Source organism: Cynoglossus semilaevis, chromosome Z (assembly GCF_000523025.1).
Source record: "Cynoglossus semilaevis isolate Cse_v1.0 chromosome Z, Cse_v1.0, whole genome shotgun sequence".
NCBI classification, from domain to species: domain Eukaryota; kingdom Metazoa; phylum Chordata; class Actinopteri; order Pleuronectiformes; family Cynoglossidae; genus Cynoglossus; species Cynoglossus semilaevis.
This window is the reverse complement of record NC_024328.1, coordinates 8,547,013-8,569,892: the sequence shown is the minus strand read 5'-3', so window position 1 is coordinate 8,569,892 and position 22,880 is coordinate 8,547,013. Positions and strand designations below refer to the sequence as shown.

General features: G+C 38.8%; 1 protein-coding gene across 2 annotated transcripts; it reads left to right on the top strand.

The window, feature by feature from the left end:
• The first annotated feature begins 1,383 nt into the window (after positions 1–1,383).
• On the top strand, positions 1,384–22,734 carry dmrt1 (doublesex and mab-3 related transcription factor 1). Of its 2 annotated transcripts, none has more exons than XM_008336192.3 (5): positions 1,384–1,794; positions 2,896–3,073; positions 4,736–4,842; positions 10,787–10,973; positions 22,342–22,731. In XM_008336192.3, exons 1-5 carry the CDS (start codon positions 1,585–1,587, stop codon positions 22,431–22,433), a joined length of 774 nt encoding a protein of 257 aa, XP_008334414.1. In that variant the 5' UTR covers positions 1,384–1,584; the 3' UTR covers positions 22,434–22,731.
• Positions 22,735–22,880: the final 146 nt, after the last annotated feature.

Genomic DNA, 22,880 nt, shown 5'->3' with positions numbered 1-22,880 from the left:
GTTCTTGTATCCACTGGTATGTGAAGGTTGTTGAGCTGGGGAGGGCCGGAATGGCAGGGAGCTGAAGAGTGGGAAGCACAGAGATTACAGGGAGAGAGTTCAGCTTTTAGACAGCCTTCCAAAAAACAGGAGGTCAGACTGTGGATGTAAGACATGGGGTCTGTAGGTGTACTGGCTTCTTGTTGTCTTTTTTAAAATTATTATTATTATTCTCAGACATGGTAATCAAGTCAATATGTTGATGCTGAGTATGCACTAGTCTGAAAATGATATTTGCCTTTTTGAGTCGAAGGTCTCAAAGGACCATCATGTGATAACATTGGTTTTACATACACCACTGACAACTGAGGCCACATTTGGTCTCCAACATGGGACGTAGGGACATAAAACCACAATATAGAACTTAATCAATAAATATTTAGTCACAAAATGTACAAATACTTTGTAATCTATCAGCATTAAAACCAAAAATGATGTTTATCTTTTTGGTTTAATAAAAGCAGGACTGTACATGATTAAAACTTTCTGCTGGTGTAACCTATTACAGTGTGCTAATGGAATGCTTTCACATTTATGTTATTTAATACACGCTATTGTAACAGGTTCCTCATATTTGCCTACAAACAGTGTTTACCTTTTACACTCACAGCCTGGGACTGGATTGGTGTGAGGAGGAGTTAAAAGAAGGACTAACAGAAATGTTATACGTGGTCAATTGCATACTTTATAACCACATTATAATCTGTCATTATGACGCAATATAATTACACTTACAGCGGCAGTGTGTAGCAGTGATTTAACTGGGCTTTATTATTAAGTGTCATGTAACGAGAGGCTTTTAATTAGTGACCACCTTCACGCCGCAATTCAATTTCTGTGCACTTATTTTAATTGGACCTCTGTGTGTTTCACATCACTTCCCTCGCTTGCCTGTAAATCCGTTCGCCTGACTGGTTCACTGACACGAAGGTTAATTCAGTTTCAGCTCAATTAACTCAGTGTGCAGCTGTTGAGAAAAGGAGAGCTACAGTGAATGTGTTCTAGGAGTAGATACACAGATATTAAAACACAATTACAACTGACAGTCATACAGTTTATATGTACGACCTTAGTCAATATTAACTTCAACAAAAACATGTAAATAAATAAATAAATAAACTAAATAAACCTTTTCCACAAATGCTTTTAAATACTGTGGTATTTAACTTTAACCCTTTTTATTACTCATCCTATATTTAAGTTTTCTGAAAATCTACTAAAATGTTTTTTTCATAGTACCATTGCAAAATCGCCCTCTGCAGGGAAGGAAGAGAAAGGTACGCATTGTTTGTTTATAAATAGCAGGAATAATGCTGTATACACTTCTTTAAAAACTTGATAAAAAATGATATTGTTATTGATACTGATACTAACTTCAAATATTGTTACAGTAGCAGTAGCAGTATCAGTAGCAGGGCGGGCAAAGGGAGAAGGTTGACCTATAGCTGCAACCCATGGCACCGCAGCAGACTTTAAGTAGCCTTGTCTTCAGGGACGAGCACGAACTCCGTGGCTGAAGTCCCGAGACTCCCACAGACAAGGACCATGAACAAGAACAAGCAGCGCCCTGACTACACTGGACCACAGTCCCCATCCAAAGGCCGAAGACCACCCAGGACGCCCAAGTGCTCCCGCTGCAGGAACCACGGCTTCGTGTCTCCGTTGAAGGGCCACAAACGCTACTGTGACTGGAGGGAGTGTCGCTGTGACAAGTGTAACCTCATAGCGGAGAGACAGCGAATCATGGCGGCGCAGGTAACCGTTAGTCCACCTGTTAGCGCCGCTTAGCCCTCAGGAGATGTTTTTTTTTAATGCAGCAAGTTAACACTTTTTGTGACGACAGTAAACACACCGAGTAACCTGTAACATTTTGTAATTAATGGTAATTAATTAACCATTCTGAAAAAGTTTTCGTTGTTTTTGTTTGTTGTTGTTATACAAATATGGCAGAGCGGTTAATGTCGAGGTTGCTGTTTGTTTCGCCTACTGTTTGAATACGTATGAATATGTTTGATATAAATACAGTAAAAACGTATATTTATACATTTTTTAATTAATTTATATATACATACATATATACAAAAGATAACGTACGACACAAGAGTTCTTTTGCGAAACAACGATAGAAACGATTGCAAAAAGTGATAAATTATATATATATACACATATATTTACATATATTCATATATATATGTACATAAATGTATGTATGCTGTAGAGCAATTCACCATAATTAGCAACATTAGTTTTTTCGGGTTGCCACAAAGTGAAAGGATAAACAGACACGAGTGAAAAAGGTGAAGTGTTTTCACAATTTATAAAAGTAAATGGAATAAACATTAATAGCAGTTCAATAGAGTTCAACAGTCTCACAGCTTCAGGGAAGAAGCTGTTCCTCAGTCTGGTGGTCCTGCTTTTGGTGCTCAGTAGCCGTCTTCCTGAGGGGAGGCGGGCAAACAGATCATTTGCGGGGTGGGTGAGGTCCTTCACCTGTATAAACAGTCAATAAAACAATTTTAAATAGAAAAATCCACCAGATATAACATTAATTTGCAAATAATAAAAATCAGTTACTACAGCTTATAATCAGGTTTTGTGAGATACACATATTTTATTTAAAAATGAAATATATGTATAAGAAAAAATGATATTAATAATACATAATATAACACTGACTTTCAGACACAGCGTAGATCACAGTTAATAATCTTTTTAAATCTACAGGCCCAGTGTGTGGATCATGTTCACATTCTGAAGTCATGACTGCTGTGTTGTGAAGTCTGGTTATTGTTTTATTTTTTCTGACAAAGACTCTGCTCCAGCGTACTTTAAGGCTTAGTTATCATTGGTTTTCAGGTTGCCCTGAGGAGGCAGCAGGCCCAGGAGGAAGAACTTGGGATTTGTACTCCAGTTGCTGTCAATGGGCCTGAAGTGATGGTCAAGAGTGAGTCTGGAGCGGACTGCCTGCTCCCTGTGGAAGGGAGATCCATGCCCTCTTCCATCAGCACCTCCACTTATGTGCATGCTGGCCAAGGTCAGACCTTACCTTTCTTTATTGCCTTAACTTAGAAACTTACAAAAATTGATCCATTCTTCAGTTTTGGCCCAATAATATTTTATGTTTTATTATATTCAGAGTTATTTTTAAAGAAAATTAAAGAAATATATGTTTTCCTTTTTAAGATGAAAGGTTACTCTAGAAATATTGACTTTTTAGCAGAAAAATGCCCTTTGCACTATTTTTAAAATTGTTTCTTAATGGACATATACATGCTTGACTGGCCTGCCTGCAGTCCAGATCAGTTTTCCTGTGTATGGCAGAGCTGCACATGGTAAAAAAATGTACCTAAAAGAAAAGTTAATGTAACACAGTGGTACTTTTTTTGTGGATTCTTTTGAAGGTATAATTTCATAATACATTTAATAAATGTTCTTTCCTATAGAGGTGTGATGACAGCCATCTTGATGCCTTCCTCCAAAAGATATCTTTGCTTTTAAACATTGTGTAATATATACATTTTACCCTGTCATCAGGTCAAAACAATGTCAAATCATAAATTTAAGTTCCATTACAGCCAGTGGTCAAACTAGTGAATATTATATTAGATTTATTTGTTTTTATACAGTCAAATTAGTTAAATATATTAACTATTAACATATTATTGTCAAACAAATAAGATAAAAAAAATTGTAATCACTCATTTATTATTTTATTAATAATTTGTTAAATGATTTATCATCTACTGTTTTGTCCATTTGAGGTTATCTGCAGAGACAAATGTTCATATTGACACGCTTTTTTATACTTACGGTCTTTTTTAAGTCCTTCACAAATTTTTGTCCCAGGTCTTCAGGTTCTCAGATTGTGGGAGAAGACCAGACAATAATGCCAGACAAAAGTTTTTAAAAACTACATTTGTTGATACCAGGATTAATTGCCTCTTCTCTTGTTTTCCCGTCACAAGGAGCCCAGCACAGATATGGTGTTCCCTCTCGGCCTGATAAAAAATTTAGGGAGTCAGAATATCGGCTTTGTTCGAGGATGGTTGCGTGTTGGGCAGCCTTGACCAAAAGGCTGAACTCTGGGTCGCTGGCGGATCAACAGAGAGAAAAAAGCGAGATGGAAAAGGGAGTCTAGCACAGTGTGATTTACTGATGACAGAAGATAGAACAAACAACAAGTGTCATTATGTTTGGCCGTGTGAGTCCATGTTGTCGTCACTGACGGAGGCCAAAAATGCTGGGTCTGCATGAGAAAGTGTGCTGTTGATAAGGAAAGTACAAGAGTTCCCTAATAACTGAAAATGATGAATAAAACGGTTGGTCTTTTGTGCAGAAAGATACATTTGTGTGAGCAGAGGTGGAGGCTGCATCCGCTACCTGCAGATGGTGCTGTTGTCAGCAGTTTGATTATAGACTTACACAAAGTTTTTGAAACTCTTTCATCATAATGCTAGTAAAACATTTAGGGTAAAACATCAAAAATTTAAGTTAATTTAAAATTTTTTTAGATGTAAAAATCTAAATCAATCATCTTTACTAGTAGATTCACCAAAACAAACTTATATAAATGTGTTTTCCAAATGTATCAGTATGCTTAAAATCCCAACACTCACACTTACAAAATGAGTGTGTTCATTTTTGGTTTTAGTCCTCTGTCCAGAGACTCTCTCATCTTCATCCTCTGTCCTTCCAGGGAGCAGCAGGGCTCATCATGAGGGATCGTCTGACCTTCAGATGGAAACCCCCTATTACAACATCTACCAACCATCTCGTTACCTGTACAACTATCAGCAATACCAGGTGTGTGTTCCTGCTATAAACAGTTCATGGAAGTATTAGGTCTCATCTCTAATTTGAGAATGCAGTGATAGAAGGACAAAGGACAAATAGATCAGATTACCAGTGGATGGAGGAGCCTCAAACTGAAAAGGTTTTGCATCTTCCTGCTGCACCACTGCTCCCTTTCTTCTCTGCTTGATACTTTATTATGTCGTCCTTCAATGGCAAACTGAGATTTGTTTTCTTAATTCACATTATTCTTTACTTACTGTACAATTATTTGAGGTATTCTAAATATTTAAATCCAAATACTGAGGGGTTTGGTGTGTTCTTTATTTCTATTTTTAGTTTAGCTTTTGCCTTTGGTTCAGAGTTTTCCTTTTAATCCCAAAGCTGCAGCAGTGCTCTCTTAGTACTAGTAGTATAACTAGGGTTTGAAAAGTCTTAGTTGTAGTAATTACACTTTTCTGGTTTGTAATACATTACATTACATTTAGCAGACACTTTTATCCAAAGTAAATATATACATTTGAGTGTATATATATATTAGTATATATATGTACATTTATGTGTACATATATTAAAATGTATGTACATTCCTTGGTCCATGTCCTTGGTATGTTACACATTAATAGTTATGTATATAGTGCCAGTCAAAAGAGCTTGTGTGTGCTTTGTTAGCTTTTGTAAATATATGTATATATATATTTTGAATATATATATACATATATATTTTTAAATGAATTCATATATATATAAATTCAATGTAATGACATCATCAGCAGATGTGAGTTTAGATGTGGTAGAAGATTTTCCTGGTGTAAAAGAGAAATGGTTCTTTTGGAGCCAACGCAGACTGATGGCTTTTAAACTGAAAGATGGATCTTTTAGCTTTTGACCAGTCACATGAGTCATAAGCAGGAGTTAAAAAAAACAGCCAAAAGCAGTGCAGCTGTATGGTAAAAGAGACGGATGTTTATGGACAGTAGGAGATGAAGTGGTGTCAATTGTTTGCATGTGTGCTACTGTGTGTGTGTGTGTGTGTGTTTGCTCTACGGGTCTTCAAGAAAAGTGATAGAAATCACCCCATTAGTATACGGAAAAAAAACACTAGGTCCACATGTGGAACAAACTGCAGTAATTACACAAGAGATCAGATGAGGGACAAAACTTTCTTGTTTAAAATTATAAGGAAAAAATTAATTAATTAAAAAACCATGATTACCATTCGTTTTAATAAGAACAAATTGTTAGCACCTTGTGCAAACACTTTTGCTTGCTAACCAAATCAAAAATAATAATATATAATAATATATAATAATAAATAATAAACACAACAACAAAATAAGGCCAACAAATATGACATCATTGTGGGTTTCACAGTTAAACGTTTTGTAATTTAGCTACATTACAGTGTTGCTGTTAAGAGGTTTATCTAACGATATACAAACAACATATTCATGTTTTTTCTGCTTAATAAATAAATAATTGTGTCAGCATGTTTTAATTGTGATGTAGAAAAACAGAGCAGAGAAAAGACAAATATCTCCCAAATACAGTGTGATGGAAAATGACAATGACATCAGATACATTTTTGACATGTAGTTAAACTGAGATATTAACACCTGGATATGACTGTGATGGAACAGCCTCCTGGGCGTGAGAAGTTCATCTGTTTGTCATTTATTCACACTTGTGTTTCTTTGTTCCATATGGAGATGGATGAATGTGACCTAATCGTGAACACACACACACACACTCCGTCATTCAGCCACTGGAATATTCCCACTGATTTATGTTTTCATGTATCTCTGTTGTGTCGAATGAGATGAGCCTGTGTGCGGAGTAAATTAGCTCTATAACTCAACTGTCTCCTCTGATGAGGTGGGTTTTTTTTTTTATTAAGAACGTTTGGCTCCCACCCGCCCGTCCACACGCCTCTCAATAGCAACATCTACTTTTGGGGTCACTGCCTACGCTCACCCGCCAGCGCACAGCGGAGCCTGAATTGCAAAGGTTAATGGTATTGTCTGTTGGCAGAAGAACAAACCGATATGCCTCAGCGCTCGAAGGAGAAAGTGAGCACATTAATGCTAATCAGTTAGCACTCTTTAGCATAATTTGGCCATCCTCCTCAGTGATTTACGGTATTCCCTGTGAAGTTGTCAGGTCAAGAGGGCTGTGTCTTCTGGTTATTCAAATCCAAGCGGCCTCCTCTGTGTGTGCATCAAGAGCTGATTATTTCAAGATTAGTTTCTGTGCTAAAATGATGTAGATTCAAATGACACTGCTGTTGATTCATTGACATATTGGATGTAAGTAAGGAAGCAGTAAAATACGGTTGATGATAGTTTATTTCTGCCTGGTTTCCTCTACCTGTCAGAAACCTCAACAGTAAAATGGTCCAAACAAAACTTATTATCCTTGGGCTTCACACTATGTTTTTTAGTATTATTAGTAATAATAATGCTCTTTTCTATTTTAAATTCAAATATAATTAAGTATTTTATTAAGTTAATATCACTTTGCTGTGATAAACCAAAGCTCAGAAGTTAAATCCAGTGTTTTTTTTAATTTTATCAGTGTGAAGTTATCTTCGTCTCTTCTCTTCTCCTCTGCTGTGCTCTCACTCAGGCTTGGCTGTCATGCAGGTTGACGATAATGATATCAGGGTTTAGTGTTGAGCTTCCAGATGGGAGATGGTGACTGATAAAAGTCCTCTGCAGGAGGTACAGAAGGCCCCCCAGGAGTCACCAAGTCAGTCAGGGATGGAACTTTTTGGTTATTCATTTTTTTGTGAAGAAAACAATATATATAGTAAAGGACAAAGGTGGTGTTGCGATTTAAATGACATAGCAGAGTCTTTGCTCTAGCTACATATATATATATACTGTATTTTCAGGAGTATAAGTCACACCACCCAAAAATTGCATAATAAGGAAGAAAAAACATATATACAGTAAGTCAGTGTTTCCCAACCTTTTATTTGAGCCAGGGCACATATATATCAAAGGAAAAACCTCACGGCACACCACCAAACACAAATCTCACAAAATGTATTAATGAAATATAATAATTTTATAGTCTAAATAATCTCATAATTGGCTAAAAAATTTGGCCTGTTTAGTTGGAGACAACGCTGATATACTGGCAGGAATTGAAGAAAGACCCAATGATCTTCAACAGCTCTGATTTATCTTTTTTTTCATTTTCATAGCTATCTGCTGCCACCTAGCAGAAGAGCATTTAACTGTTCTACCTTTCATGCTTTGACGAGCAAAGAAAAATTATATGAAAATAACTAAATATAGTTTTCAGCCCAATTAAGTGAAGTTGGATACTTTTCTACGGCACACCTAATGATTTCTCACGACACACTAGTGTGCCACGGCTCAGTGGTTGAGAATCACTGCAGTAAGTCACTCTGGAGTATAAGTCACACTAGTGCCCTCTAGCGACATTCAGTGTGAAAATAATGAACGTAAATTTTCAGTGGTACAGGGGTAGCAGATACTAGTACACAAGCCTAGAGTGCCCTCTAGTGGCTGTCAGTGTGAAAATAACAAACAGGAAGTTATATATTTTAGTCAAAAACCCAGCTAAAGGATGAAAAAAAGTTCTAGTACTTATAGTGTAGATATGTGTAAAAAGACCTAATACCACTATGACCATAATATTTGTCTGTTTTATCCACTTCCGTAAGAAAATTTAGCCTAAAAGTTAAAGAATGCTCAGAGTTTTTGATGCACTATTGCTACACTATTACTTTACTGTTTCTACTATAATAAATTTACAATTTAGATCAGTGCTGTTACCTTTTTCTCTGTGCTTCTGCCTGTCTGTAGGGCCACTGACTCTGACCCTGATCACTGCTGCTCTCAGAGGCCAGCGTCAGGTGCTGCACATGCGGCCCACAGGCTCAGCACCCACTCCAATCCAATCCCTATTGTATTTTTCACAGCCTCATACAGGAGCTGAGTGTAGCTTAAATAACAGTTTATAAAACTGTCGGAGAATTGATGGTGTGGACAATTCGGGTGACGTATTACAGGGTGACAGAAATCAAATTCCATAAAAATGAAATTGAAAACCATCGCTGAGGCGGCCTTGCTGCTGAGTAGACAGCTCGTTCTGAAGTTTTCAGGGCGACAGAAGTGTGATACAGTCCATTTTTAGAATTCGCTCCTATGAAGTCAAACACTGCTAATTTTCTATTTACGTCTTTATTTCTTCTGGCCACTGTAATCTGTTGTTGTGAAACCTGTGAATAAGTGATTGGGTGCTTTGGAGGAGTGTAAGTATTTATGTTGTTTATAATGTAATAGCTCAGGTTTTTAAAATATATGTATGTATGTAAGAATGGGTCTGTGTATATCTCTGGAGTCAATATCCATTAGTACGAGTTGTTATACTACGAGTCAAAGAGCTAATGCTAGTATAGCTATTTTCCACCCACTGCATGAAACAAATCATTCTGTTCAAAGCCACTGCACACCTTAAACACAACATCCCGATTTAGACACGTGACTTTAGGGTCACATGACTGCAACAGTGGAATGTAGGGACGATGCAGATTGGAGGAAAAAAAACCAAACATTTTTTATGGCTGAATGTGCAATAAGTGTTAGACATGCAGAGTTTGTTGGCCTCCTTGTACAGTACCTGTCATCATGTGGTCGAGACAGTGTAACTTGTCTATAAAAATGCAACAGTGTAGCAGGGTAACTTTAGCCAGCAGTGTTGAGAAATAAAATTTAAAAAACCACTTTGTCATGAGTTTTCACATGAATATGCATGGTTAATACAAAAAAAGATTTAAAAAATAAAAGATTTAGATTAATTTGACTATGGCTTTATACACTCAGTACTCTCAGTACTTTGAGTGGCCTCTTCTCTCTGCAGCACAGTACTGCGAATCACAGCTTCGTGCTGATCCACTAAATTGCATACATCGCCTCCTTTCTGGATCTCTGGCACAAACATTTAAGGTTTACGACTGTAGCAGTTAAATGTGCAAGCAAAGCAGGTCTGGTGGCACCGAATGGAGGGTCACTGTGAGAATAAATTAAATTAAATGAATGGGGTTTGTCAGAGTCAGGATGCTAGTGTCTGCTAAATTTGTCCTGTGTAACTGGACACTTTAATCCACTATTGACTGTTTATTAGCTAAAGAGCAGCAGCTGTAGTTGTATAAAAAGCACCTTTAGACAGAAGCACCCAGGGTATTAGTGACTCACAACAGAGAAGGTCAAGTTGAGGATGGGAATTGTAGTATCTGAAGTCTTAAAACTCCAAACTTTATAATAATTATAATAATTTAGAGCAGTGGTTCTCAAACTGTGGTACGTACACGAGAGCTCTCTAGTGGTACATGGGGAAAATTCACATTTTCACATTTACATTTTCAACTGAATAAATCTAAAAGATAGATCAAGATTCAAGATTCAAGATCGGGAATAAGTGATATAGTTCTCTTTGACAATAGACTGCAATTTTAATCTTAAATAATTATTTTCAAATGTTATTGCAATGTACTGGATTTTTAAAAAAATATATCAAATATATTTCAAAACATGTGTTTGGGTCGTACATCAACAGGTGTGTCAGAGAGTGACTGAGTGAGTACTTCACTTTCTAAAAAAAATGTTAGGTAACAGGTAACATTTCTGTGTGTCACTCACAGGTACCATGCACAATAAATACATTATTTATTTATTTATTTACTTTCTTGCTGCAATGCAAGTCTGTTGCTCACCTCAGCACACGCAACACGGAATCATGAGATCACTTATAAGTTGAATGTCGAACGAGCAGGGGAATTCTAATGTTGGTCATCATGGTGGTAGTCAGAGAGATCAAGGTTTTCTCAGAGTAGAAACAGTTGGAGAAACTGATTTAAAGGACCTTGTTTTTTATTCCTATATTTGTAAAATGCCTGTGTTTGTTTCTCTCTTGTATAAAGCAGATGTCTCATGGTGATGGCTGCCTGCCGAGCCACAACATGCCCTCTCAGTACTGCATGCATTCTTACTACCCAGCAACCTCCTACCTGACCCAAGGCCGCAGCTCTGCCACCTACGTTCCTTCCATCTGCAACCTGGAGGACGGCAACTACAGCAGTAACAACAACTACGCCGAGACCACGGCAGCCTGTGAGTGACGCACAGAAATGTACTTGTTACCTGTTGTAACATTTTTTTTAGAAAGTGAAGTACTCACTCAGTCACTGTCTGACACACCTGCTGATGTACGACCCAAACACATTTTTGTTTGGAAATACAGTTTTGAAATATATTTGATATATTTTTTTAAAAATACAGTACATTGCAATAACATTTGAAAATAATTATTTAAGATTAAAATTGCAGTTTATGGTCAAAGAGAACTATATGGAGTTTAAGAGGAAGACAGTCATTAGCATAGCAACAAGCTTCTTCTTTTGGTAAATAGTCTGCTGTCATCACCAGCATCACTGACCTCAAAAGCCTGCATTCTGGCTCTGCCTGTATTTGTTTATAACTTTCACCTGTCCTTTTCCTGTGTGGGTCCCATGTCATCCTGCTGCTGCGAATGTAACGCTTCATTACAAGAAAACAACACTCCCAGCGGGTGGTCCCACTTTGCTGCTACAGACCCCTATGGTAGAGAAAAGGCTCTCTTTAAGGAGTCCAACTTTTTTTTATTTTTTTTTATTTTGTAAGACGTTAATATCGTGCTGCGTCTGATCACTGCTCGAAAATCCAAAGAACAATTAAACTCTTTAATAATTTGACCATTTTACAGTGAAGACGCACAGATAAGATGCTTGTTAGTTTGCACTGATGAATTCTTTATATTTAGCACCAAAAACTTTTTTTTTTTTTTTTTTGCAATTTTTCTTTGTAGTCTAGTCCATCTAATTGTTCATGATGGGACAGTAAAAAACTGCATGACGACTAAGACGCAGTAATGTTAATCCTTTTTTTCAATACTGTATTATTGTCTATGAATAGTCATCATATGAGGAGAAGAGACTTAACAGCTGTTTAGCACAGAACTGCCCCAAACTTGAAGTATTGAAAACCTCTGTATTTTATTGGCCTAGTGTGTATGGATTTGTTTTTCTAATGCGCTGGCATTAATCTAAATTAACAGCAGTAAATATACAATATGTTGAAGCTACTTACGCACGGCTCCTAGTATTTAAGTATTGAATACTGTTTTTAAAGGGCAGAAACACAATTTAGGAGTTCAGTGTATTTCGTCCTACAGTCTATAACACACAGTAGTATATGGGCAGTTGCAACATTTTTTCCCCCATTTAATTTAACATGTGTGTGTAATAAATTAACAGCTTCTCATTATTGGAATGGTAATCCATCCATCCAGTCAATAAAAGAGAAGACAAATAGATTAGTTGAGCAGATGCTTTCACTTATAGATTCATGTAGTTAAGTTTCCGTGACAAAAACTATTTGCAAATGTTTGGATTTTTTTTTTTTTTTTTTTTTTGGTGCTTTTTGGTGCAGAATCACTCGAGTCATAAACGTTCACATTGCTGAGCCACGTTTATGTGATAAACATGTGGTGTGTTAGAGAGTTCTAATTCTCTCAAAGAAGTTAAAGTATTTGATTTGAGCAGACACATTGTGTACTTTCAGATACAGTGGTGGAGAGGAGTTAGCTCTGAGTCTGAGTCTGAGTCTACCTGGCCTCTCCTTCTACCCGGCTGCCAAACAACAGCCTGTCAGATTTATCTCTCTCCGTGGATAGGACTAATCACTTGGCCAAATAACCTTCAGGAGTGGCATGCTGTCCTTTCCCCTCCTCTCCCCTCTCTGCCTCCTCCTCCTCTCCCTCCACCTCCTTCCCCCCCACTTTGCCCTCCCCTTCCACAGACCTCGCTGTCTCCGCAAAATTGCCTTCTGGAGTTAGTGAGCGGGAACAGTTAAGATTTACAAACAATGATGAAGCTTGTCATGCGTCTTTCTCCATCCGTCACGGCGGGCCGGGTGGAACTGTGGGTAGAGCCGTCCTGGTGTTCTTCATAAAAGCCAGCTCCCTGTGAAATACGCCCCCGGCCGGCCTGTTTACTGCCCCACACTCGTCAGCAGCCCCGCCGCCGTAAATCGCAGAGCGGGAGGTGACAGCGCAGTCCATCAAACTCCCACCCCACCTTTTCTGCCCTCCCAACATCTCACCTCACCCCCTTCTTATACAGTATATACACCATACACACACAGAGAGAAACACACACACACACCCTCACGCTGTTTCTTCACAAACACTCGCTCTGCTTCTAACCAGGGCGGCTGAGATGAGCTGCCCTGAAAAGACTTATGGCTGTTTCAGTCTTACAGGAGACGGCCTCAAGCGCACAGCGTACATTCTTTATTTATTTATTTTTGTCCTTGTCTAGACTTTTTAAAATTTAAAAACTGCTCAAAGTTCACCAGCTGTCAGCACAGCAACTTTACTTTAATGTAGTTCTTACTTCAAAAAAAAAAAAAAAAAGAAAATATGAGATTTATTCCAGCGGCAGGTCGTAGCCGAGTGCTGGCTGTGCTGGCGGTATATTTGTCTGTTTTGTTATAATGGTGTCAGCACGGAGCGTACTGTAATTTAAATGCAAATCAGATTGTTGAGGTATTGCAGATGTTAATCCTGCTAATCGATAGACCCGTGTGAGCCCATTAAGTTAGAAATCCATTACTATCTTTCTAGATGATATTCTATTGATTTTCCCCGCTGCGATCTATACTGTACTGAACAACAAAGTGAGTTACTGCGTATAAAGTCCGTCGTTTCAGGTTCCCACTCTCCACTGGGGGAAAGAAAGTTGGGAAAAATGACAGAGAGATTGGTGTCAGTGAGATTCTTTGTTTCATGTGCAAAATGGGCTTTACTGCTCCCTGATCAGATTACTTTAAATTTCACACACACACAGGAATAATGAGGTAAGTCCGTTCATAGACTCACACACATTCCAGTGTACAATAGCCACTTGAACACACACACAGGGGACACACTTGTTTTGTAGATGTCAAAGGTGTCCCTACTCTCTTGGATTTATGTAACCTTAAAGTAAACAAACTTTTAACCCAGGAGGTGACCTTGTTTCAGAGGAAGTGCTGTTTCATGTCATGTAGCAGCGTTCAGAGTTTATTTGTTTGGTGACTGTTATGGTGAGAACATCGCTCACCTCTGTACATTCACTCACCTGTGTGTCACTGCCTGTAAAAAGCAGAGGTTAGAATACAGCCGTTTGTTTGGATTATGGTGCAGTGTGTGTGTGTGTGTGTGGAGGTGGTTACACAAACGCATGCCAGGGACTGAGATTGTGTTTCAAGATCGAAGGTGTTTCATAAAACTAAACAACAAAAAAAAGATTTTTGTAGTTTGTTTGTGTAGTAGAGCATTGTTTCCCAAAGACTGGGTCACGGCCCTCAGGTGGGTCGCAAGAGATTGTTTCTTGGGTCATCTCGCATCATGTTTTCCAGGAGTTTATGAATAATGTCTATTGACTTGGGTCGCAAAGGTTTGTGACTTTTAAAAATAAGTTTGGGAAAAACTGTAGTAGAGGAACAATAAGTGAATGGATGATGGGATGGGTTAAAAATTTAAATATGATTATTTAATGAAACATAATTTTCACAAAACATATCCTGAACATGAATGAAAATATTTTTTCCGTTTTATTTGCTCAAGTTTTGAACAGTTTTAGATCAGGTACACGGGGGGAGACACTTGAACATACAGTATATACTGAACCAGCCTGGACCTTTGGAAAATAAGGAGAACTCAACGCTTTTACAATTGATTTCCCAAAGTAAGTTTTTACTTAAGTAAGAACCTTGGCTTGAGAATGTAACTGAGCTGGAGTCTGTCAGCTGGAGCCTGAAGAGTGAGGCTGATGGACAGTATTGTCTCTTGACTCTTAGTTACACTACAACAGGAGTGTGTGATCTGTCACTCCATCACTCACACCCTGCCGTGTCCTGCACCCTGTTAGCCCCTGGGGCTGTGGAAGAGCTAAATACCAGTGTAATTGTCCACTCAAGACACAAGCACCTTTGTAATGTGTTGTAGAACACCACCATTAACACAGGCCTGGGGCTGTGGAGACGTTAAACGGCCCGAGCAGTGAAGTTTATGTCCCCGCTGTCTCTCCTTTTCTTTTCATCTACAGACAACGCAGCTATACCACAGCAACATATCCACATCATATATAAACAATATCATCGCCACTATCAATGCAATATATATATATATATATATATATTGCATTGATAGTGGCGATGATATTGTTTATATATGATGTGGATATGTTGCTGTGGTATAGCTGCGTTGTCTGTAGATGAAAAGAAAAGGAGAGACAGCGGGGACATAAACTTCACTGCTCGGGCCGTTTAACGTCTCCACAGCCCCAGGCCTGTGTTAATGGTGGTGTTCTACAACACATTACAAAGGTGCTTGTGTCTTGAGTGGACAATTACACTGGTATTTAGCTCTTCCACAGCCCCAGGGGCTAACAGGGTGCAGGACACGGCAGGGTGTGAGTGATGGAGTGACAGATCACACACTCCTGTTGTAGTGTAACTAAGAGTCAAGAGACAATACTGTCCATCAGCCTCACTCTTCAGGCTCCAGCTGACAGACTCCAGCTCAGGCATCTAACCAGTGATAACATTTTTATCAGGCCAGTATGTCCTGTTTAGTTTTACTGGTCCATTTTATCCTTTGACATCTTCAATGAATATCTGTCCAAACTCATATAACAGATTTACTGTTACACCCTGTAATCCCAGAGTGTTACGTGAACTATATATATATATATATATATATCAAAATATCATCTACATGCAGATGATTTTTATATACACTCTACATATCATCACCTGTGTCTGTGTTTGTACTTAAAGTAGAATTTCCTTCCCCTTAACCCCCCTCCTCCCACTCTGCACCCCCCTTACAATAACTGTATGAAACAAACTTTGTACGTTACGGTACATTTCCACCTAATCGTGCCTTTGAAGTCACTTTCCTCACCTTGTTTTAAGCAGCTGTGGCAGCTCAGCGTGCGTTGACAAATGCCGTTGCCTTGGCAGCTATCTGGAACAGCTGAACGACTTAGATAAACACATTTGGCAGCTTTAGCACCCGTGAGAGGCGTCCTCCTTTCCACAGCGTTATATTTCACTCTCCCTGTGTCCTTTACTTTGGCATTTTTCTTACCCTGTCGACTCACAATGAATCTCTTGTTTAAAATGTAATGATGGAAAAATCCTGCGCCTATCGATTTGTTGCCCCGGCTCATTATTGCATATCCATAATTTTCCGACGGGTCGTGTCAGAAAGCCCAACGCTAGACTGACAGGCCATTTTGTGAGTTGATGGGGCAGAGTAGCCGAAATTGAGATTTAGCATAGGGACGTGGTCGGTGTCACGCCTCTGTGGCAGTCATCTTCACTGGGGACAGATTGGTTAACAATGCCAGAGCAAAGGGTCCTCTCTGCTTAATTAGCCTTTGACCCCAACACTGATGCCTTCTGTCAACCTACGTCGGCCCGTCTCTCTCCTCAGCTCCATCGCAAACCGATAATGAGCACTTAAACATTTTTTGACCCCTCTAATGGCCGCACAAGTGACTGAGTCACTTTGAACAACTGTCTCAACGGCTCCTCGATAAACACGCAGGCTGAGCCCTGGCAAACTAATAAAATGAAATAGTCTTCTTCTTGCATCAGTAGGTTTTGTCTTAATTTCTTTTTTTTTTTAAATTTATGGCTTCTTTCACTGCTGGGTTATTGTTAGTTTATTGTCACCGTAAGTGACAGCAGCGCACTGACGACTTTAAGCAAACAAATGTCCCCATGGTAAAACCTAAAAGTGTTACAGACGCCATGTGGTTACAACAAATCTGTTTTGAAATAAATCTCTGATGTTTATCTGAGTTTTATTTTAAGCAGGTGTGTCAATCTCATTTTCACCGGAGAACTTTATTTAAGGGCAATTAAACACTTTAAACACCTCCCACGGGCCACACAATATGACTTGGTAGGCCGCATTTAGCCAACGGGTCTTGATTTTGACACGTGTATTAGAGAAACAGTTGTATTATCAACATACGTTTTGTAAATTTAAAGGCAATAATAAAATAAAATTTGTACTATAGTGATCCCATGTTTGAGGAATTGTTGTGTTAGCAGCAGATATGCTGTTAACAGACAGCCCCTAGTAATCACCAAGCATGTGGTTCCTCTAGGAATCGAACCCAGGACTCACGAGGCAGGCGTACTAACCGCTACACTATGTAACCGACTCAGCTTTTGTATTAAAAAAATATTACGGACATTATTTCCTCTTTCTAGTTTATCTTTCTAGTATCTGACTGAACAGCTCTGTACGTTTTGATTAATGAGGAGAAATATTTGGACTTAAAATGTTTGTCTTCATTGTCAGAGAAACAACTTTCTAATCTTTCTCTGTTAAAAAGTAAAAAAAAAAGCTCTTTTGACCTTCATATGTGATGAGTCAAGCTAACAGATATCATAAGATCAGGTCCAATGGGCCGTCTGGATAAACTTGTGATTCTAAACCCGGGGTGAAAGGTCGGCGGAGTGAACATTAGCTGAGTGGCATCAGCCTCCACTCATCACTGCTCTGTATTTAAAGCCTGACGGTCTATCTGCTCCGTGGCTGAGTCTTCCGGGTCATTAAGTCCTGCTGCCGGGCTGCTGATGAGGAATCAGACGCCCATATCATTTCTCCAGAGGGGAGCGCCCACCTCTACAAGGGCTCTGTTTTAGTTGGACACACACGGGACGCTCTCACACTGGCCGGGGGACGAGGATTTTGGACACAGCTCGTATCCTTTTAATAGGAACCGTTTAATCCCAGGCCAACCTTGTCATTGGACAAGCAACTCTTTATCCTTAAGTTTGAACTTTGGTTCTGGTCATTAAAGCCTCTCCACAGCCCCACAACAGTTCACTCAAATTTTATTGTCCTTTTTAAATTGTATAGTAAGGAAAACTAATAATAATAATAATAAAAAAAAGACAAAGAAAAGCATGTATTTGTACTTGACCAAATATGACCAAAAGGTCAGGTTTAAATGCATTTGTTATTGTAATAGGGTTGAAACATAAAGTATTATGAGGTTTCACTGTAGTAAATGTCTGTGTTTATACAGAGTACTTTATAATTCAGAAACTTACTTTTCTTACTTTTAACATTTGACTTTAGATATGTTTGTGTGTGTGCTGGTATAGCTATACTTCTGGGGACATTTTGGGGAAAATGCTACAGTTGACATGTATTCCATGTGGGACCTGTTTCAGGTCTTCACCTAGAAGAAGGATATTTTGAGGTTCAAGATCATATTTTAGATTTAGGATTAGATAAATGTAACGATTAAGATATTGGTGTATGTTGAGGTTGGTACTAGAGGCCAGGGAAGTAATTTATGTCTATGGATGTTGCACTAAAATCCAAAACCTGTGTGTGTGTGTGTGTGTGTGTTATCTACCCACATGGCCCTGGTGTACGGTGGGTGAGTTCAGAGTATGAAACCTACAGAGGGGCTTATCCCTGGAAGATCAGACCAAATTACCATTTCCTCACACATCTGGGCTTTTGTTCTCCTCTTTGGCAGCAGCAGAAATGATTGCACCTTCATTCACTCTCTCCCTCCCTCTCCCAACAGGACAAGTGGGAGGTTAAAAAAGCTTCCTTTTGTCATTCCACACAAAGACTGTTTAATAGTTTGGAAATCTTATATAGAGTGACTGTGGAAAGGCCAAAAGTTCAGCCTTGACAATAATCTCTCTTTTCACCATCACCAGCAGGTAAAGTGTGTGTGTGTGTGTGTGTGTGTGTGTCGTTACAAGCGCTGTTTTTCCACTGCCTGAAACTTAAGCTGATTCTTAGGTTCTTACTTAAGGCCCTTTCCTTTCATGGCTCAAACTCTGGGGATTTCTCTCACATTGTTACAACAACACTGCTCGACTTTCACTTAAAAGGATGCATTTTTTCTTTTGTGTAGCAAATTCAATTTTTTAAATTGTTAAATGTAGACATGTTGATTAATTAAAAATTGAAATGACATTTTCTTAATTAGCAGGAACTAGAATTTTTTTTAAAATAAAACGCTCTGGCCGGAGCATCAAGGAAGGAAATAAGGAAATAAGACATGAGCTGCAAGTGGTTAGAACTTAAGGATTTTATGGGTTAATAAATGCACAAATGTGTCCCGGTGTCCCACAAATGTGTTCACAACAGATGAACACATTTAAAATGCGATAAAAGTGACATATTTTCATATATGTAAGAAACTAAGGTAGAATTCCACCTGAAGTCATTTTTTTCCAAGTGCAACATTATTGAGAATTACATGAAATTTGATGCCAGTATCAATAAAGAATAACAAATGACCATGTATATATATATATATATATATATATATATATATATATATATTATGATGTTAAAACTACATTATAGTGTCTGAAGAGTATCATCTGTAAAAAATCCGATTAATAATAAAACTTTCATTAAGAAAGGCTAAAGTGATAAAAATGGCCGTCTCAGCTGATTTAAAAAAAAAAGAAAACAATGACTCTTATCTTATTTTTACACCGACTAATGTACGATGTGACAGTAATGAAGATGATGTTTTAATTCCTGGCTGACAGTGAACAGGGCTTCCTGCTGTTTGAGACATTAATCTATATTTAACAGGAGAGCTGAGCACGGTCAGATGCAGGAGACGACATGTGTTCACAGAGTGTCGTGATTTAACATCCCCGCTGAAACTAACACGTCCAGATGCTTTCAGCCCTTAATTACATCATAGATTTCCTACTGATGAACAGGCAGAGAATTAGCAGTGAATGGGCTAATTCACAGACGTCCCCCCCCATCCACCCTCCCGCCCCACCCACAGTCTCTTATTGCTGTACAAGTAGATCACTGAAGGATAAAAAAGAAAAAAAGAGAGAGCTGGTTGCACTTAGCTACACAAACATTAGTATTAACGATTGGGCTGCCAGTTTGGAATTGGTGACAAACTGCAGACGAGCAAAAATTGGAGTCCGAAACCAATCAGGAAGTTAATGAGGAGAAAAATTACTCCGCTTTTCTCCTCCCACCTCTGCTGTGGAGGAGAGATGGAGGGAGGGTGGGTGGGTGGGTGGGGGGTGAGAGGATTTGGGACGAGGCCAATCAAGTCAGAGGATTCTGGGAAACCTGGATCATCTGTGCTTGTCTGTGTAAATGTTTCCATGGGCCGACTCTTTCACTGTGACTGTAGGTGAATGACCATTTACAAATTAAATAATTTATAATCACAACTTTACATGTGACTTCAACCTAAGAGAAGCATTACTAAACAAATTTATTTACTAATTATTTTTTAATTTTATTCAGAAATAAAAATGTATATTTACTTGACTTGTAATCATTACACTTTATTTAAAATAAAATACAAATATTGAGTGTGTGCCAGGTCTGTTGTGCCAGGTCTGTTGTAGTCAGGGCTGTTACTCTCACCTGCTCCCTGTGGTCACCAGTTCTTCAGTCTCACTGGTGTCACCTGGTGCCCTGGGTAGAAATCCCTCCCTCACTCTGTCGGTGTCCATGGTATTTTGTTTCTGTGTCTAGGTACAGGAGTTTAGGTACTTAGGATCAACTGTTCAGAGCAGAGGAGACTGTGGAAGAGAGGTGAAGAATAGAGTACAGGCAGGATGGAACAGCTGGAGAAAAGTGTCAGGAGTGATCTGTGACAGAAGAGTGTCAGCTAAGGTGAAGGGAAAGGTTTACAGGACGGTGGTGAGACCAGCCATGATGTATGGTTTAGAGACGGTAGCAATAGGCAGAAGACAGGAGGCGGAGCTGGAGGTGGCAGAGTTAAAGATGCTGAGATTCTCTTTAGGAGTGACAAGAATGGACAGGATCAGGAATGAGGTCATTAGAGGGACAACACAGACAGGAAGGTTTGGAGAAAAAGCTAGAGAAGCCAGATTGAGATGGTTTGGACATGTGCAGAGGAGGGACAGTGGATACATTGGTAGAAGAATGTTAGAGATGGAGCTACCAGGTAGGAGACAAAGAGGAAGACCAAAGAGGAGATATATGGATGCAGTGAGGGAGGACATGCAGATAGTTGGAGTCAGAGTAGAAGATGCAGAGAACAGGGAGAGATGGAAATCAATGATTCACTGTGGCAACCCCTGAAAAAAGGGACAAAGCCAAAAGAAAAAGAAGAAGTCTAGTTCCTGCTCCTTCTCAGTTTTTTTTTCTAGTTCTTCCTGTCGTTTATGATTTTCTAGCTGTTTCAGTTTGAACTGTGAAATGAGCTTTTTGTCCCAATCTCTGTCTTGGGTCCCGTTGAGGGCAAACAAAGACACTTGTAGACACTTGACACTTGTATTTCTCTGCAAACACTTCCTTCAGATAACTTTATTTTTAAATAGACTTAGTTAGAAACCAGGCAGACAAGCCCTTACTGGCATCTTAATGGTGACTCATTGTTTCTCTTTAAACTTCACTTCAGGAAACAGGCCTGTAGAGACTATAGTGAGGAGACTGTATTGTATTAAACCACTGATCTTATTTGTCCAACGTTGTCAAAGTCTCTCCACGGTGTCTCGGAGTGAGTCGACTACATGAAGCTAACAGTCCAGCGCTTGGATGTAGTGCTTTTGTTTAATGTTTTTTTTTTTTTTCGTTTGTTTTTTTTTTGCCGACTGATTCAATTTGCTATAAATCCCCAGCTGTGCTGAGAATCACTCTGCTGCTCATATTTATATCAGGTGAAAGCCGCACTAACCGACACAGGGAGGACCATTCATCGTGCAGTGCTGATGATACCACTCCGCTCTTTTCTATGTCTCTCTACAGTATTTCTCTTCTCCTTCTCAATTACTCAAATCACTGTACTAGGACGTTTTTATTGTTTGTGCGATGCTGTGGCTGATACGAGTTCATCACAGTAATGACAGTGAGGAGTACTGAGAGAAGGAGGGTTTGTCTGCACTCCTACGAAGGATTAGGAGTTTATCTCTTGTATATCCGTCAAACACACTTTGTCCTTGAATCGAAAGCCTCTGTGTTATTGTCCTCTGATTTTTTTCCCCCCAAAAAATCAGGACCTCTCATTTTAATCACACTTTTCTCAATTCTCTAATGCATTGTTTCTCAAAGACTGGGTCGCGACCCTCAGGTGGGTCGCAAGAGGGTTTTTTTTGGGTCGTCTCTCATTATGTTTCCCAGGATTTTATAACTAATGTCTATTGACTTGGGTCGTGAAGGTTTGTGACTTTTAAAATATGGGTCCCCAGGAAAAGAAGTTTGGGAAACACTGGTCTAATTTCTGGCGCACCGGTGTCTGGTGTTACCAGATGTTCGTTTATATGATTGGATCAGAGCATGATTGTTTACAAATTTTGCAAACAAGGTTTTCTTATCACTTTAGCTCTTCAGGCCTGTGGTCACACCTCAATATTGACCACCTTCCTGTTTCTGTTTTCTTCTCTTCAGCCGCCTCGTCCAGCGTCGGCCTCACCGCCGCTCCTGACTCTGCCCTGAACTACACCGTCACCTCCATCGTTTACGGTGAAACAAACAAATAAAGAAACCTCACATATAGTCGGATTAAAAAATATATATATATTAGAGAGTTATGCACTAAATTGTTCACTACAAATGTTTTAGTTAACTGACGTTTCCGATTACACTCTTCTTTTGCACCTTGTTGCTACTTCACTAGTCTGGATGTTGTTCATAGTCAATATTCTCACCCCAGCCATATTTAGAAGGTTTTTTGTGCACCATTTTGACTCGACAGATTTACAGAGTAAGGGATTGTTTTTTTTTTTTTTTATTGTCAGGTTATATTTTCCTGTGCCTTTTAAAAACATTAGACAGACCTGATCAAATGACTCGCTCCAATGATTTGAATGTGTGCCTTAAATTGACATCTTTTTAATAATGCCTGAAACCTAATCAACTGTCTTCTGGTCAACAAAAGATAATTTAATTGAAATGCTGCTTAAAAAAATGTTAAGGTTTTTAAAAAA

What these genes read in the sequence shown, in the direction of transcription:
- dmrt1 (XM_008336192.3), top strand. Translation starts at nt 1,585, where the DNA reads ATGAACAAGAACAAGCAGCGCCCTGACTACACTGGACCACAGTCCCCA. An exon ending in TTATGTGCATGCTGGCCAAG is followed by an intron (nt 3,074 to 4,735) that starts GTCAGACCTTAC and finishes CTGTCCTTCCAG; the next exon opens with GGAGCAGCAGGGCTCATCAT. An exon ending in ACAACTATCAGCAATACCAG is followed by an intron (nt 4,843 to 10,786) that starts GTGTGTGTTCCT and finishes TGTATAAAGCAG; the next exon opens with ATGTCTCATGGTGATGGCTG.